Below are 16,666 nucleotides of genomic sequence, written 5' to 3'. Positions count from 1 at the left end.
ATGCAAAATTCATATTCATATTCATTTATAGCAACTGGGATGTTCTGTAGGAACATATTTCACATAGGCGCCCTAACAACTGCCTGTTGCACAAAGCAATCACATCTCCCTTTTTTCCTCTTCAGTTTCCCTTCAAAATTAATAATCTGTATTTATTACAAGCTCTCCTCCCCCTCCCTTCTGTCTCTTTTCCTCTCTCGCTCTCTCTCTCTCTCTGGTTTCCTGTGTTTGTGTAGCGCAAACAGAAAAAGACAGGAAGGAAGACATTTGCAAAGATCCAGAGACAAACAAGTTCTGACAAACATAATATGCCACGGTTCCTTTTATTTATTTATTTATTTATTTATTTATTTATTCATTTATTTATTCATTTATTTATTTTATTATTCATTTATTTATCTATATATCCTGAATTGCATTGTCTATGCTAGAAAATAATCTGTTTTTGTGGGTCATAGTTTACAGCAGCCAACGTTCAGGGCCGGATGTATGGACAAAGGGTGGCAAGATGGGGGCATTTGAGGTGATGCAAACGCTCGGTGTAATTAGCCGAATAATCAGCAAACCCAAACGGACGTAAAGCAACGGGATTTCTCATTTGAATTTATATATGGCTTCGTGATAACCCGATCGTCTTTTAGTAGAACAGTACTGCCTGTTTTTACACAAAAATATGCAGCTGCCTCGGCCAAGTCCCTTTGAGAGAGTGAAGTTGATCTCGGTGGAGTTTTTCCTCCAGGTTAAATGAAGGATAGATAAACACGACCGAGAGATTCGGGAGTGACCGTGTGAAGACTAGGAGGGAAGAGACAGGTCACCCCCGCTATTCTGACAAACACATCCTTCAGCCTTCAGAACACATTAGCATGCTGACAAAGCAGAAACAGGCTCCGAAGGATGGAGGGAGAAGGGGTGGGGGGGGGGCGGGAAGAACAACCAAAATAGTTATGGCCCAGAACAGCGTTTATTCTGGGCTACGCTCATGCAGTATTCACATGAAGTACTGTGTTGCCAAATCGGCTGCAGATCATTTTACATCGTTTCTCGAACCCGGTCCCTGGAATCTCCGAACGGCGTCGGTGTTTTCTCTGTGGATCGCCAGACGCTGTGACGCCGCAGTCACTCGCGCCCGCCTCGCTCCGGTTAACCCTTTCCCATCGCTCCATCCATCCATCCATCCATTATCTATACCCGCTTATCCTGAGCAGGGTCACGGGGTGTCTGGAGCCTATCCCAGCGTGCATTGGGCGAGAGGCAGGAATACACCCTGGACAGGCCGACAATCTATCACAGGACACACACACACACACACCATTCACTCACACACTCACACCTATGGGCAATTGAGAGTCTCCAATTAGCCTACCTGCATGTCTTTGGAATGTGGGAGGAAACCGGAGTACCCAGAGGGTACCCAGAGGAAACCCACACGGACACGGGGAGAACATGCAGACATGCACACAGAAAGGCCCCAAGGCGAGATTCGTACCCACGACCGTCTTGCTGTGAGGCGACAGTGCTACCCACTGCACCACCGTGCCGCCCGTGACCGCTCAGGCAGCGCTAAATCACACCCTGGCTGAATCACACACAATTGTTTCTAGCTTGACTCAGACTTCCGGCTGTTTACGGTTTCACATTCATCTCCACAAGTGTGCCTATTCCCACATATAGGCTACGTACCCATCTTTACATTTTTATTCATGATAAATAACATTTAAAAGGTCATCTGCGATACACTGATTAGCTGCCTACTTTACTTCATCGAGTGTAAGTTAGTGGCGAATTCAAAAGGATATTCCCTATAAAGATATGTCATATTTCCAATCCCGCGGTTACTGTACGTATACTCCCTTTCGCATTGTTAGTAGTTACATTAACTAATAACCATAATGTTATGTACATATGTCAGTATTGGCTTACTTGACAAAGTAGGCTACTTTCCACATCCTCGTTGGAGTTAAAAAAAAAACTGGACAGCAAGCCACTGTAGTCTTTCGTTCATATGTTAGCTAATCATTTATTTGTGAACCATAGCAAGACCTAACACACTAATTACATGTTTGTGTGGACCCAATCCTTGGTCTAAGGGGGGTTCAATCTCCCCAAACCTTGTGAACACCCTGTTCTGAGGTGCATAACAGCGTGTGACAGCCCTGGACCTAAGAGTGCAGTTCTCATTTTTTGGGGGGGCTTTTTCAGCTTTATTTGGACAGAACAGTGTAGAGAGACAGGAAGAATTAAAAGGAGAGAGAGGGCGAGACGGGTGACAAAGGTCAGCGGTCGGATTTGAACCGCCGACGTCGCGGCTCGCATTGAGCATGAGGGTAGCGCTCTACAGGCTGCGCCACTAGAGGCCCCCACAGTTCTCATTTTGACAGTAGCAGATGTATCTGCTCTCCTCTTTCACACAGCTTTCATCCCCCTCCCGTAGACTACAGCATTACGATGGCTGCAGAATGATATCCCATCCGCCCTTCGTCGGGCGTTCGCCGGGAGGGAAAAAAAAATAGATTGGCTCCGCCCCGCTCTCATCCCCTTGCACATAGCCTGAAGACCGGGGGCGCCCGGGTTTGGCGAAACTCCCCCCGGGTTTACACTGTCAGCCTAATAAAGTGTGGAGACCTCAGCAGAGCGCCTCTTCCGAACAACATTCTATAATTCATCGAGTCTTGCACGAGCTGCCCCTCCCACGCGTCCACTGCACTGTCTGTCAAACATCCATCCCGGCCTCTCTCCCCGGCTCTGTCCTGTAGCCTAGTTTCCCTTCTCGATTTGTCACGCGAGGTCCGCGATCTAACTAAGGGAAACAGCAAAGAGGAGTCCCTACCGGTGTCCCCCCGGCCCTGCCGCATCTCACTCCCCGGAGTGTCACGCTTGGCGTGCACCGCACTGTCAGTCAGACACCCGTCCCAACCTGGCTCCCTCGTTCCGTCCCGTAGCCCAGGCTACTCGTCCTAGCGCTTGCGTCTCAATGCCCGTCTCTGCCTAGCCCACTCTCTCGGATAGTTTAGGCTCTTCCTCTTTTATTGCTCGTTCCTTCTGTCCGCGTGGACATCGCATTGGCCAAATATAAGATAAGTTATACGGCAGCTGTCCGAATCTGAATTACAAACCTAATAAAAACATTATGAGAGGCAAGGGTCACACGTGGACGTCAGTCAAGGAGAGGCTACATAAACTTAGCAAAGTGTAAACACCGCGAAATGTTTTAATAATCAAGCACACAGTCAACGTTCAGTGCTAAATTGAAGTCCAGAGTCCTGAAGAAAGTCCAGAAGAAATTAAATTGGAATGGCAGGTATGCCATCCTGCCAAGTTATGCCAAGTTAATGATACAGTACCAAGAGTTTGGCACTTTTCTGGGTTTCCTACAGAAATAACCACACTGACCACAGACTCTCAGCCCATAAAACCTTAATTTCTGAAACTTCTGACCGCATTTCAACAGACAGAATTCACAAGCAACTTGACAAGTCCACACAATAAAGCCCCAAACTTGGGGGATCTTGCGTTCTCTCCTTCCTATTCTTCTTTTTCCTGACAGATTACATCCTCTTACTACTGCAAGCTCACAAACAATATGCCTCCCCATTGGACATTTACCTACACCAGCCAATCAAAATGTCACATACACAAGAAAAACTGACTTCTTTTTACCCAAGAAAATTTCCAGTCAAGGCACCTAGTAAGTTTGTGGCTCACTGGTAATTTAACAGTCTATGGACCACTGAGCCACAGAACTGAATTTCACTGAAACTTGGGCAAATTTTTCATTTCTTATGCATGCTTATTTAATTGACTGCTAATAATAATTGACTATTACTTTTCAACTATTGCTTTTGCGCCAAATCTAGCGGATCTTTCACCGAACATACAGACTGAATTATGACATACCATCTACGCGTTCAGCTACCCGGCTACATTTGCTTACAATGTGAACACTTTCTAGCTGTCTGAAATAGTCAAGAAGAAGAAAGCCGTCAGTTACTTCCTTTTTTAAAAAGTGACTAATAACACTCTGCATTGCACATTGCATTATCTTGGACACCGCAGTCATAACCATCCAGAAATGCATCATATCCAGTAGCTCACAACAAATTAACGTAAAGATGGGAATTTCCCCTTACGGTGCAGTCTGTACCTCTCAGTCCATTCAGCTGGGATCAGGCTGGGAAGCAGATCTTTGATCTTCTCAAGTCGTTAGTTTGGTGCCAGGACTACTATGTCATTCACAAAATCCAACCCTGCACCATTCTCGCAGCTAACTGCTAAAGCTAAGCAGGCATACCACCCTGCACCCTTCTCACAGCTAAATACTAAAGCTAAGCAACCATACCACCCTTTACCCTTCTCACAGCTAACTGCTAAAGCTAAGCAACCATACAACCCTGTACCCTTCTCACAGCTAACTGCTAAAGCTAAGCAGGCATACCACCCTGTACCCTTCTCACAGCTAACTGCTAAAGCTAAGCAGCCATACCGCCCTGTACCCTTTTCACAGGTAAGTGCTAAAGCTAAGCAACCATACCACCCTGTACCCTTTTCATGGCTAAGTGCTAAAGTTAAGCAGCCATACCACCCTGTAACCTTCTCAAAGCTAAATGCTAAAGCTAAGCAGGCATACCGCCTTGTACTCTTCTCATGTCATAGTGCAAAAGCTAAGCAGGCATACCACCCTACACCCGTCTCACAGCTAACTGCTAAAGCTAAGCAGGCATACCACCCTGTACCATTCTCACAGCTAAGTGCTAAAGCTAAGCAACCATACCACCCGGTACCATTCTCATGGCTAAGTGCTAAAGCTAAGCAACCATACCACCCTGTACCATTCTCATGGCTAAGTGCTAACGTTAAGCAACCATACCACCCTGTACTCTTCTCACAGCTAACTGCTAAAGCTAAGCAGCCATACTGCCCTGTACCCTTCTCATGTCAAAGTGCTGCTGTTATCCAGGTGTGGGCTTGGTTAGTACTTGCATGGGAAACCTTCTGGGAAATACTAGGCGGATTCTGCAGGAGCCGTTGGCTGGCCAGGTGATTCCAAATGCGGCATGCAGTCTAGTTCTACACTGGAATGCTGCTAGTGACAGCAGTCCAGGCCACTGGAAAAGCACAGAAGTGACTGGGTGAAACAGAGAGAGCCCAGCAAGGCTGCTCATGAATAATGGAGAGAACTTCCGTCTTTTCTCTTCTTGTTTATTCAGCCATTTCCATACATGTATTATTTATTCTCCATAGCAATTCACCCCCACCCTCTATCTCTCTCTCTCTTTCTCTCTCCCTCTCTCTCCTTCCCTTTCTCCCCCATATTTTTCCTTCCTTATTCTCAGGCCATGCCTGTTGTATATAAGTCACTCTTTCTTGTCTTTTATCCCTCTTTTTACTTTCATTCATTCCATCTTTTCTGAATCTTTAACAGCCCCTACTCTCCATCACACCCACAAACTTCTCCTCCTTCTCAACAGAGAGAGGAAAAGGGAGGAGGGTGTTGCTTAGTGACGGTTGCTGAGAGACAGGTGGGGGTGGGGGGCTGGGAGGAGTGGAGCAGAAGGTGCATGGGAAGGAAGCATGTGTTGAATCGTGTAGCGTTCCCATGAATGGTAATCCAATTGATCTCATTGTTTGAATGGTGCTGCAAGAATGAAGGGTAAGAATCCAAAAAACATCATTGTTCATTGCAATGCAAGAACACAGCACTGTTTAGTGTAATGCAAGAACACAGCACCGTTTAGTGTAATGCAAAAACAGCACTGTTTAGTGTAATGCAAGAACACAGCATTGTTTAGTGTAATGCAAAAACAGCACTGTTTAGTGTAATGCAAGAACACAGCACTGTTTAGTGTAATGCAAGAACACAGCACTGTTTAGTGTAATGCAAGAACACAGCACTGTTTAGGGTAATGCAAGAACACAGCACTGTTTAGTGTAATGCACAAACACAGCACTGTTCAGTGTAATGCACAAACACAGCACTGTTTAGTGTAATGCACAAACACAGCACTGTTTAGTGTAATGCAAGAACACAGCACTGTTTAGTGTAATGCACAAACACGGCACTGTTTAGTGTAATGCACAAACACGGCACTGTTCAGTGTAATGCACAAACACAGCACTGTTTAGTGTAATGCAAGAACACAGCACTGTTCAGTGTAATGCAAGAACACAGCACTGTTCAGTGTAATGCAAGAATACAGCACTGTTTAGTGTAATGCACAAACACAGCACTGTTTAGTGTAATGCAAGAACACAGCACTGTTTAGTGTAATGCAAAAACAGCACTGTTTAGTGTAATGCACAAACACAGCACTGTTTAGTGTAATGCAAGAACACAGCACTGTTTAGTGTAATGCACAAACACAGCACTGTTTAGTGTAATGCAAGAACACAGCACTGTTTAGTGTAATGCAAGAATACAGCACAGTTTAGTGTAATGCACAAACACAGTACTGTTTAGTGTAATGCAAGAACACAGCACTGTTTAGTGTAATGCAAGAACACAGCACTGTTTAGGGTAATGCAAGAACACAGCACTGTTTAGTGTAATGCACAAACACAGTACTGTTTAGTGTAATGCAAGAACACAGCACTGTTTAGTGTAATGCAAGAACACAGCACTGTTTAGGGTAATGCAAGAACACAGCACTGTTTAGTGTAATGCACAAACACAGCACTGTTTAGTGTAATGCAAGAACACAGCACTGTTTAGTGTAATGCACAAACACAGCACTGCTCAGTTTAATCCACTAACACAGCATTGTTTTGCCTAATTCACAAACAGCACAGCTTAGTAAAATGCACAAACACAGCAAACGCTGTTTAGTGTAATGCATAAACACAGTGTATGAAACATTATGGTCTCATCATTGTAAGCACTCTACAACGATGCAAAGCACATCATATGATTCATGAGTGACACCCAGATACTGAAAGACACCCCCACATGCACATATTCTCTGCACATGCTCACTAATGCCGTTTAAATGGACGAAGAAAGTGGTTCACTTTGGTGTATAATTTAAGAATTCGCTTTTACAGTCTGCACGAAAGGTAGAACAAACATAAAGAGGCAGGGAGAGGGAGAAGGTGAGAGAGAAGGAGAGAGAGAGAGAGGTTCAGAAATCTACATAGATTGGTGGGACGGTAGGTAGTTCTGCATTACTGACTTGGGTTGAGAGTTCAATACCAGCTGAATAATCGAGTGAACAGGTTTTAATATTGAGTATTGACAGCTAAGTAGACAAGCATAAGAGAATCAACTTGGAATATGCATCCAATTAATTGAATATGAGTGAAGAAGAAGAAGAAGAAGAGGAGAGAAAATATAGGCTAAAAACTCACTTCAACCACTAGATGTCCGTTTATACCAACTGCATGGAAAGAACCCTTAATTATATAAAAGAAGCTGGAATGTCTCTCTCTTATAAGAACATCACATTAGCCGAGTTTGAATTATCAGCATACCTCTTTAAAAAGGCCATTATGTAATAAAAATGTGTACAAGTTAAGCAAGCCTCAGGAACACCTTGAGGCCACGAACAGGCATCCAACAGAATAACAACGAATTGCATTCGATAATGGACACATAAATAAAGACAGGAGGACTGTGAGTAAAGCAACTGAAAGATGAGGCTTGGAACTGACCTGACTCAAGGACTGAACCAATCAGCAGGAGCTGAAGAGAAGAACATCGAACACCAGATTTTTACCAAACTGTAATATTGGTGAATGAAGTTTTGGACCAGCCTCTCCTGCTCTCACTTTGGCTTTAGCTTTGTACAGCTGTGAGGTTTATCATTCCTCCACAAGGTGATGCCGGATCTGATGAAGACTCAAGTAAAACTCAGGTATGGTTTACCCAGCAGCAATGCCATGTGACGTTTGCGTCACAAAGGAACTAGTGTGGCATTAATACCTGTCAAACGAGTCAAGAATTCTAAGCAAACAACTACTAAGGCATCCACCCTGAAGTGTTAATTAGCCACACCTGACTCTACACCTGACTCTACACCTGATTCTACCCCTCCCAGCACCTATATGCGCAAGACTGCACTTCCTGTTCCAGCAGTCATTGGCTGCATCCCAAAAACTCTGAGGTACAGGAGAGCGATTTAAGGGCTTATTCAGGGGTGAATTCAGGAGATGACTGATGGACGTGTTGTCCTGGGAGTGGGAATTTGGCACTGATTGGTTGGTAGGGTAGAGTATTTCAATAATGTAATTCATTTTCATATATATGTATATGCACACATACACAGTGAGCTCCATAATGTTTTGGCATATTCTTTCTACTCCAGAAAGCAGTGTGGAGTGTGGATGAGCTGTTGCCTGGGTCCAGACCTCTGAATCCGCCCAGGCGCCCACTGCAGATGGAAATAGAGTGTAACGAGTTGACAGTTCTGTCTGATATCAAGCAAGGTGAGCTGCAGTAAGGAAAGAAATTCTCTGATAGGCTTTGATCTGCTGGAAGGTTAACAGCATTCCAGTGAATCTCTATTATCATCACTGTCACTTCCCTTTACCTAGTATTAATCAACTGCCAACCACACCTCAAACACACACACACACACACACATATACTCAAACACACACCTCAAACATCACAGGCCCAACACAGTCACACAAACCTCACAGGCCCAACACATTCACTCAAACCTCACAGGCCCAACACAGTCACACAAACATCACAGGCCCAACACAGTCACACAACCACAGCCAAACAGTCACAAATCACAGGCCACACAGTCACCAAACTCACAGGCCCAACACAGTCACACAAACTCACAGGCCCAACACAGTCACTCAAACCTCACAGGCCCAACACAGTCACACAAACATCACAGGCCCAACACAGTCACACAAACCTCACAGGCCCAACACAGTCACTCAAACCTCACAGGCCCAACACAGTCACTCAAACTTCACAGGCCCAACACAGTCACACAAACCTCACAGGCCCAACACAGTCACACAAACCTCACAGGCCCAACACAGTCACACAAACCTCACAGGCCCAACACAGTCACACAAACTTCACAGGCCCAACAGTCACAAACTTCACAGCCAACACAGCACACACCTCACAGGCCCAAAACAGTCACACAAACTCACAGGCCCAACACAGTCACACAAACATCACAGGCCCAACACAGTCACACAAACCTCACAGGCTCAACACAGTCACACAAACCTCACAGGCCCAACACAGTCACTCAAACCTCACAGGCCCAATACATTCACTCAAACCTCACAGGCTCAACACAGTCACTCAAACCTCACAGGCCCAACACAGTCACACAAACCTCACAGGATCAACACAGTCACACAAACCTCACAGGCCCAACACAGTCACTCAAACCTCACAGCCAACATTCATCAACCTCACAGGCTCAACACAGTCACTCAAACCTCACAGGATCAACACAGTCACTCAAAGCTCACAGGATCAGCACAGTCACACATATTAATATGAGTCAAAAAGGATGAACTTTTAAGTCTCTTTTGCACTCTCTCTCCCTCCCTCACGTCAATCATCAGTAAAGGTCTGACATCACCCAAAAGATCAAATGCATGCATCTAACTCCCTCCTCCCCCCACACACACACTCACACGTGCACACACACACATACAAGCATACATATACGTACATACACACACACACACACACACATACAAGCACACACACACACATACATGTACACACACACACAAACACGTACGCGCACACGCATACACGCGTACACGCACACGTACACGCACACACACGAACACACGGACACATGTGCACACGCAGTCACACACTCACACTTGTGAAGACCTCAGGTGAATCACGGGTGAATGGTAAAGAACCGCTGCAATTAAGCGCTTGATGCTGCACCGGGGGGGAACCAGGTCTATACTCAGCGGTATTTACGAGCGAGTTAAATATCTACACGCTCTCTGCTTTCAAAGACGACTGAAAACAAAACAGGAAAGACGGAGAAGCCCGAGGTGAAAGAGAGACAAGCGCAGGACTCCGCACACACGACCGCACGCACGACCGCACACACGGAAGTCACAACCCGTCACGCGAAGCAGCGTGACCGTGGAGACCCCGCCCGGCGCTAACCCTGAGAAAGCCTCGCACGCGCTACACAAGACATGCTGTGGGTCAGCCACACCCACACACACACACACACACACACACACACACACACAGGCAGGCAGGCACGCAGGTGATTAAAACAGCTCATTACACACGGCTACGCTTCGACCTACCTCCGTGTGCGGGAGAGACACAAAGCAATCGAACGTTTCACACAAACGCTCCTCACCCCGGTGCAGTCGGAGACGCGTCCCACACAGACTGGTTACGCTTGAAAACAAACACACCCTCTTACTCTCATTCTGCCTTTCTTCCCCCTTTTCTCTCGCTCTCTCTCCCCCCCTTCCCTCCCTCTCTCTCTCTCTCTCTCTCTCTCTCTCTCTGTAGCTGAGAGGCAACATTCTTGACAGTTCTTTACAGTTGTGCACTGACACACAGATTCCTGCCCAACACACACCTGGTACATATATACAAATAACACACACACACACACACACACAACTGGTACATACTGTATATACAAATACCACACATACACACACACACACCTGGTAAATATATACAAATACCACACACACACCTGGTACATATATACAAATACCACACACAAACACACACACACACACCTGGTACATATATACAAATACCACACACACACACACACACACACCTGGGACATATATACAAATATCACGCACACACACACACACACACACACACACCTGGTACATATATACAAATACCACACACACACACACACACACACACCTGGTACATATAAATACCACACACACACACACACACACACACACCTGGTACATATATACAAATACCACACACACACACACACAACTGGTACATATATACAAATACCACACACACATACACACACAGGGTACATACTGTATATACAAATACCACACACATACACACACACACACACACACAACGGGTACATACTGTATATACAAATACCACACACACACACAACGGGTACATACTGTATATACAAATACCACACACAAACACACACCAGGTATATATATACAAATTCCACATGCACACACACACACACACACACACACACATACAGGGTACATATATAAATACCACACACAAACACACACAGGATACATATATGCAAATACCACACACACAAACACACACCAGGTATATATATACAAATTCCACACGCACACACACACTCACACACACACACATACAGGGTACATATATACAAATACCACCCACGCACACACACACTAGGTACATAAATGCAAATACCACACACATACACACACACACACACATGCATGCACGCACACACACTCTCTCACACACACACACACACACCGGGTACATATATGCAAATACCACACACACACATACATGCATACACACAAGCATGTACACGCACACACACACACACACACACCGGGTACATATATGCAAATACCACACACACACACATAAGTACACAAACACACACACATGCACACACACCCACACACACACACCAGGTACATACACACACACACGCATACACAGGCACACATATACACACACACACACACACACAGAAGCCGATCAGGACCTGGTGTGGTTCTGTCAGCGGTAATGTGGTACGTGCTGGGCTGAGAGTGAAAGCCAGGTGTGGAGGTGTGACGCGCTCTGTCCCAAACATTCCACATCTGGGAGGGAGAGACAGAGACTGGAGGACATTTCAGCCTCATGCATACCCCCTTTCCACCAAGGCATTTCAAGGGCCGGTTCAGAGCCGGTGCCTAATCTCAAACCAGTTCTTCACATTCCGACAGCAAAAGAACCGGCTCTCGTGACCGCTATGTAGAGGGAGAGCACCTATTATCGGCCACCTTCGTTCAACAGACAGGAAAACATAAACTGATCTGCAACTATATATGAAATAGGCGAAATATCAGTAACAACTTGTACCTAGTTATGTAGGAAAAAATGTCCCTGTTATCCTCCAGTGGTTATTTTTTCAGTACTTTCGCGATTTTTTTCTGTGCTGGCAAATAAGTCAGAGGTGGTCCAGCGCTAGCTTTTGGTTGCTAAGGGGACGTGTATCAACCACCCCATATAAACGAACAGAACTTGACATAAATTTGCTAGCATACTGTTTAAGTGTCCTGTCTTGCGTATTTGAGGTTAATATGAGAAATGGTGGTCGCTATCAGCACGTCTAGGAATCCGTACATATTCACTGTTGTAACCCAAGTCGCAGGACGCAAAATAGCTGTTAGGAAAGCAGTTTGAAATTATGAAGCAACGTCTGCGACATTGGAATTAATGGGTCGCGATGAGATAATTCAGAACGTGTTGCTTGTCTTAAAGTTGATATAGCAAATAAGGCTGTAAAAATATAACTAAATGTATATGTATGAAGTTGGTTTTAGTTTATTATCTGTATTTTTACAGGACATACATTTTAATAGGTAACGATGTTGCTGGGAAAGCGGAGACGTATACACAGACGTATACGTAATGACTCTCTAGCCCGTGGAAAAGCAAACCGGTTCTTAGAAGGTTTGCAGGTTGAACCAACTGTGAACCGGCACTAGCACCAGCCCAGAACCAGAACTAGGTTCACGTTGGTGGAAAGGGGGCAACAGAGAGTAATGCTAAATGGCGATTCCACCACTGACATAAGCAGGAGGTCACACACACACACACACACACACACACACACACACGCACGCACACACTGTTACGACCTGGTCTAGGGTCAGACCATAACAGGGTGAATGATAAGGGAAATGGGTAAGGGAAACTTACTGCAAACCAACCAGTAACTCCAATCCCTATCTGCCTATCCAAATCTAACTGAATGCGGCCTAGTCTTCGATGGTTACTGGGCACGGGGTGGCTTTGAACGATGAACTTCGGACAATTAGCTGATAGTCAAAAACTAAAAGCCTGAATAGCCTTCCCCCCCTACAAAGCATTTGATCTACACCCAGAGTAGCTTCAAAATAACAAGCTTGTGTCCCGATGGAAGGATTTTTCCTCCAGCTGGGATCACACTAACTAACTGGAGCACTATATGGCGAGGAGAGGGTAAAAAATGAGTCGAGGTCAAGAACGAGCGTACGGTCAAACACAAAATCCGATCGGCAAACAAAGCAGAGGGGCTCGGCAGAGAATCGGAATCGAAGACGAGAGCAAATGGTCAGGAAACACAAAATCACGGGGCGAACAAACTAGAAGGGCAAAGGCAAGGATCGGAGCCGAAGGGAACGAGTCAATGGTCATACACGAGATTTAATCAGGAAACAAATCAAACGGGCTTGACAGGAATCGGAGACCAAACAAAGATAGGGTCAAACACACAATGTCAAACAACACACTAACCACGAGTTCGAAGAGCTGGTCTCCGCTGGTAGGCAGTGAACGACAGCTTTTTCAAGCCGAGCAACAAGATACGGAAATGACCAATTAGATGATAAACGAAAAGAAGAAACACACGCATTACATTACAGGCTTTTAGCAGACGCTCTTATCCAGAGCGACATACACAATTTTTACATGGCATCCATTTTTACAGCTGAATATATATACTGAAGCAACGCAGGTTAAGTACCTTGCTCAAGGGTACAACGGCAGTGTGCAACCCGGGAATCGAACCTGCAACCTTTCGGTTACAAGACCAGTTCCTTACCCATTGCACTACACTGCCGTCCCGCAACAGTAATACACACACACACACACTCACACACACGCACACATACACCACACACACACACACAAACACACGCGCACACACACACGCAAACACAACACACACAACCACACACACACACACACACACACAGCACTGACCCACTGGATACTACTGTAACAGACCTGCAATACTGACCCATTGGCTACTACTGTTGAAAAGCCAGCTTTGCCCATAATATCAAAGATATCATACTGATTGCTAACACAATGAAGATCCATTCCAAGATCACACACCTGACTGTACGTAGAGCGACCAACCTCCTCTAATTTTCTTCTTGCTTTAACAGAATTAAGAATAGAAAAATAAAGCAACCAAATGAAATCAAACGTCTTAATGTGACACCTGTGATCGCTAGTGGAGATGCAGGGCTCTTTCCAACCTTCAAGCACTTGAACAACTTTGCCATTAATATGTAAAAAAGAGTAATTGTGATTCAATTCCAAAAATTGTATTTTTGATCTACTCTATGGATTGACCTACCTGCGATAGCTAGCCCTTGCACACAGGGCCCGGTATTCCGGGCAAAGGCAATCCAGCACAAACATCTGGTAGGCTCCCCCTGGTGGACAGAAGCTTTACTGCAGCTCCAATCTTGTACCAAAAAAAACCCTCCCAAAAAAAAAATAAAAAGAAGTCGCTGGGGGAAAAAGAAATCTTTGAGAAAATCCTCGCCCCTCATGAGCAGGCAGTGGTTGGACAGTATAAATACTGTGACATTCACACACACTCACTCTGTCCCCGATCTTATCCAGAAAGAGCCAGAGTAGGTGTCAGCCTTTGTTTCAACCAAGCACTAATCAAGGTGCTTAGCAAAGACTCTAGTGGTTGATTAGCAGAATCAGGTGTGTTACTGCTTGGTTGAAACAAAAGCCGACACCCACACCGGCCCTTTCTGGATAAGATTGGGGACCCCTGCTCTGCAACATGAATAATTAACAACTTATTAAAATTCTGGGATTGCAAGTGTGGTCGGAACGAAAACCAGCATACACAGTGGTCCCCCAGGACCGAGTTTGTGAACCTCTGCTGTACGCTACTTACACAGATAAGCTGCTTTCTAGCTAAGGCCTGTTTAGCCATGTATAAAAATGGGAAAAGCACGTCCTATGTGGCAAAGAATGTGAAGAGATGGTCTCCAGTTCTGTAAGACACCAACATGCACATTACTTTTTAATAAAAGGCCAAAGTATGCTATCACTCGAGTACAGAATGCCAGTCAGTACTGTTCACATACCAGTCAGATTTACATCAATCATATTTTTGTGTAGATTAGCAGGAACCATGTATTCAGGATCCGTCTTCATCGAACAGGATAATCTTACATTCTTAACTCAACCCTTAGGGACTAAGAGCACAAAATCACAAATATCAAATCGTGACAATTAAGGGTCATCTAAGGGCCATACATTTTTTAAACTAGCATTTCCAGCCCCATAATGAAGTCTACAGAGGTCTTACAAATATAAATCAGTAAAGCCACACCTTCTGTTCTTTGCTGCTCTTCAAAGTTGTCCTGGGGATTTATTAACAGTGCATGTAGATCCCTGAGGCCACTGCTATCTTAGATCACAAGTTGTCTCTGAAGCAGATATTCCCCAGGAGCACCTGGAGTAGATAGTTCCAAACCATCTCAAAGATGGAAGCTGCAGGTTAGATGAACAGTTCGGTCCTGGGGCAAGTTTTCTCAGTGGCCGGAGTCTCGCTGTGGCAGTAAATTATCCTCTCTTTCCCCTGTCACAAACCCTTCCCCCACACTGCCTCCCTCCCACTCACTTGACTAAGCCTTTAATGTAATTATCTATTTCCTTGACCTTGTCTTAGAGAGGATCAGATTGCTTTTACCCTCAACACACACACACACATGAATACACACACACCCACACACACACTGCTGGATTTTCTGCTCTCCTGCTCGATTGCTTGTGTCTGACACGCACTTCCTGTTTGAGGTATAAAGAGTGAGGGGCGTATCCATCTCGACATTTTTATGCACTAACATCAGCTGCAGTTTATTCTAAATTTATTCCAGCTAAATTTTGTTCTGAGATATAATTAAAATATTGCCTAGTACAAGTGTTCCTTCAGTCATTTTCTTTTAGTATAAAGCTAGCTACGTTAGTTTATTATAACTGGAGTGATTCCACTCCAGGCAGCTCTTTTTCTTGTTACTTGTTCAGCACTTAACGTCAGATAAAAGTGCCTCATTTATTTATTTATTTATTTATTTTTCCTCTCCGGTTTCTGCTTTCTGCTTCCGTTTTGGCAGTAGCTTACTCGAGACATAGGGAGAGATAGGGTGATAGTTAGGGGCTAAAAATGAGGCCAAAGCTGTGTGAGGGTGGCAGGATGATCGCACGACTGGAAAGCGATTTCCAGGGCGAGTTTGTCTGCCACCGTTGCAAACCGGTCGAGCACCTCGAGAGCAAGATTCTTGATCTTGAGGGCCAGCTTGCTGGACTCCACAGTTTGCAATTAGCAGAGTTCCAGGGTCTGAGTAGTGTGTCCTATAAGGATTTGATGTGCACGCCACAGCTGGGAAGGGGGGGGAAGCTAGAGCAGGAAGGGAGAGACAGTTGGGTGACAGTGGGACGCAGCCACAGAAAAGGGCATGCACACCGCACAGGGGCGACATCTCCAGATTCTTTCAATGCTGTAGTAGGAAAAGGGGATATCAGGTGCACAGGAATGAAGAAGGAGCATTGCTTTCTAAGAATAAAAATATTGCCGATGCCTTAAATAGTTATTTTGTTGAGTGTTTTACTAGAGAAGAGGTTACTAATAAACTGGAAGGCATATTCAGTACTCAGAATGTCTTATCAGATATTGAAATAGAGGATAAA

At 45.0% G+C, this 16,666-nt stretch overlaps 1 protein-coding gene across 4 annotated transcripts in view; it reads right to left on the bottom strand.

Annotated features, from left to right (window-relative positions):
- iqsec2b (IQ motif and Sec7 domain ArfGEF 2b) overlaps positions 1 to 16,666 on the bottom strand; it is a 90,827-nt gene that overhangs the window by 32,177 nt on the left and 41,984 nt on the right. Inside the window, exon 1 of one of the 4 annotated variants that reach the window (XM_064306798.1) lies at positions 14,307 to 14,457. The exons of the other annotated variants lie outside the window; for them this stretch is intronic. Coding sequence (XP_064162868.1) covers positions 14,307 to 14,371 — 65 coding nt within the window. The 5' untranslated portion in view covers positions 14,372 to 14,457. Of the gene's footprint in view, positions 1 to 14,306; positions 14,458 to 16,666 lie in introns of those variants that run through there. 4 annotated transcript variants of the gene reach the window in all.

The sequence above is a fragment of the Anguilla rostrata genome, chromosome 13, assembly GCF_018555375.3.
Source record: "Anguilla rostrata isolate EN2019 chromosome 13, ASM1855537v3, whole genome shotgun sequence".
NCBI classification, from domain to species: Eukaryota; Metazoa; Chordata; class Actinopteri; order Anguilliformes; family Anguillidae; genus Anguilla; species Anguilla rostrata.
Note: the sequence above shows the minus strand (reverse complement) of the source record. Positions and strands in the feature narration are given on the sequence as shown.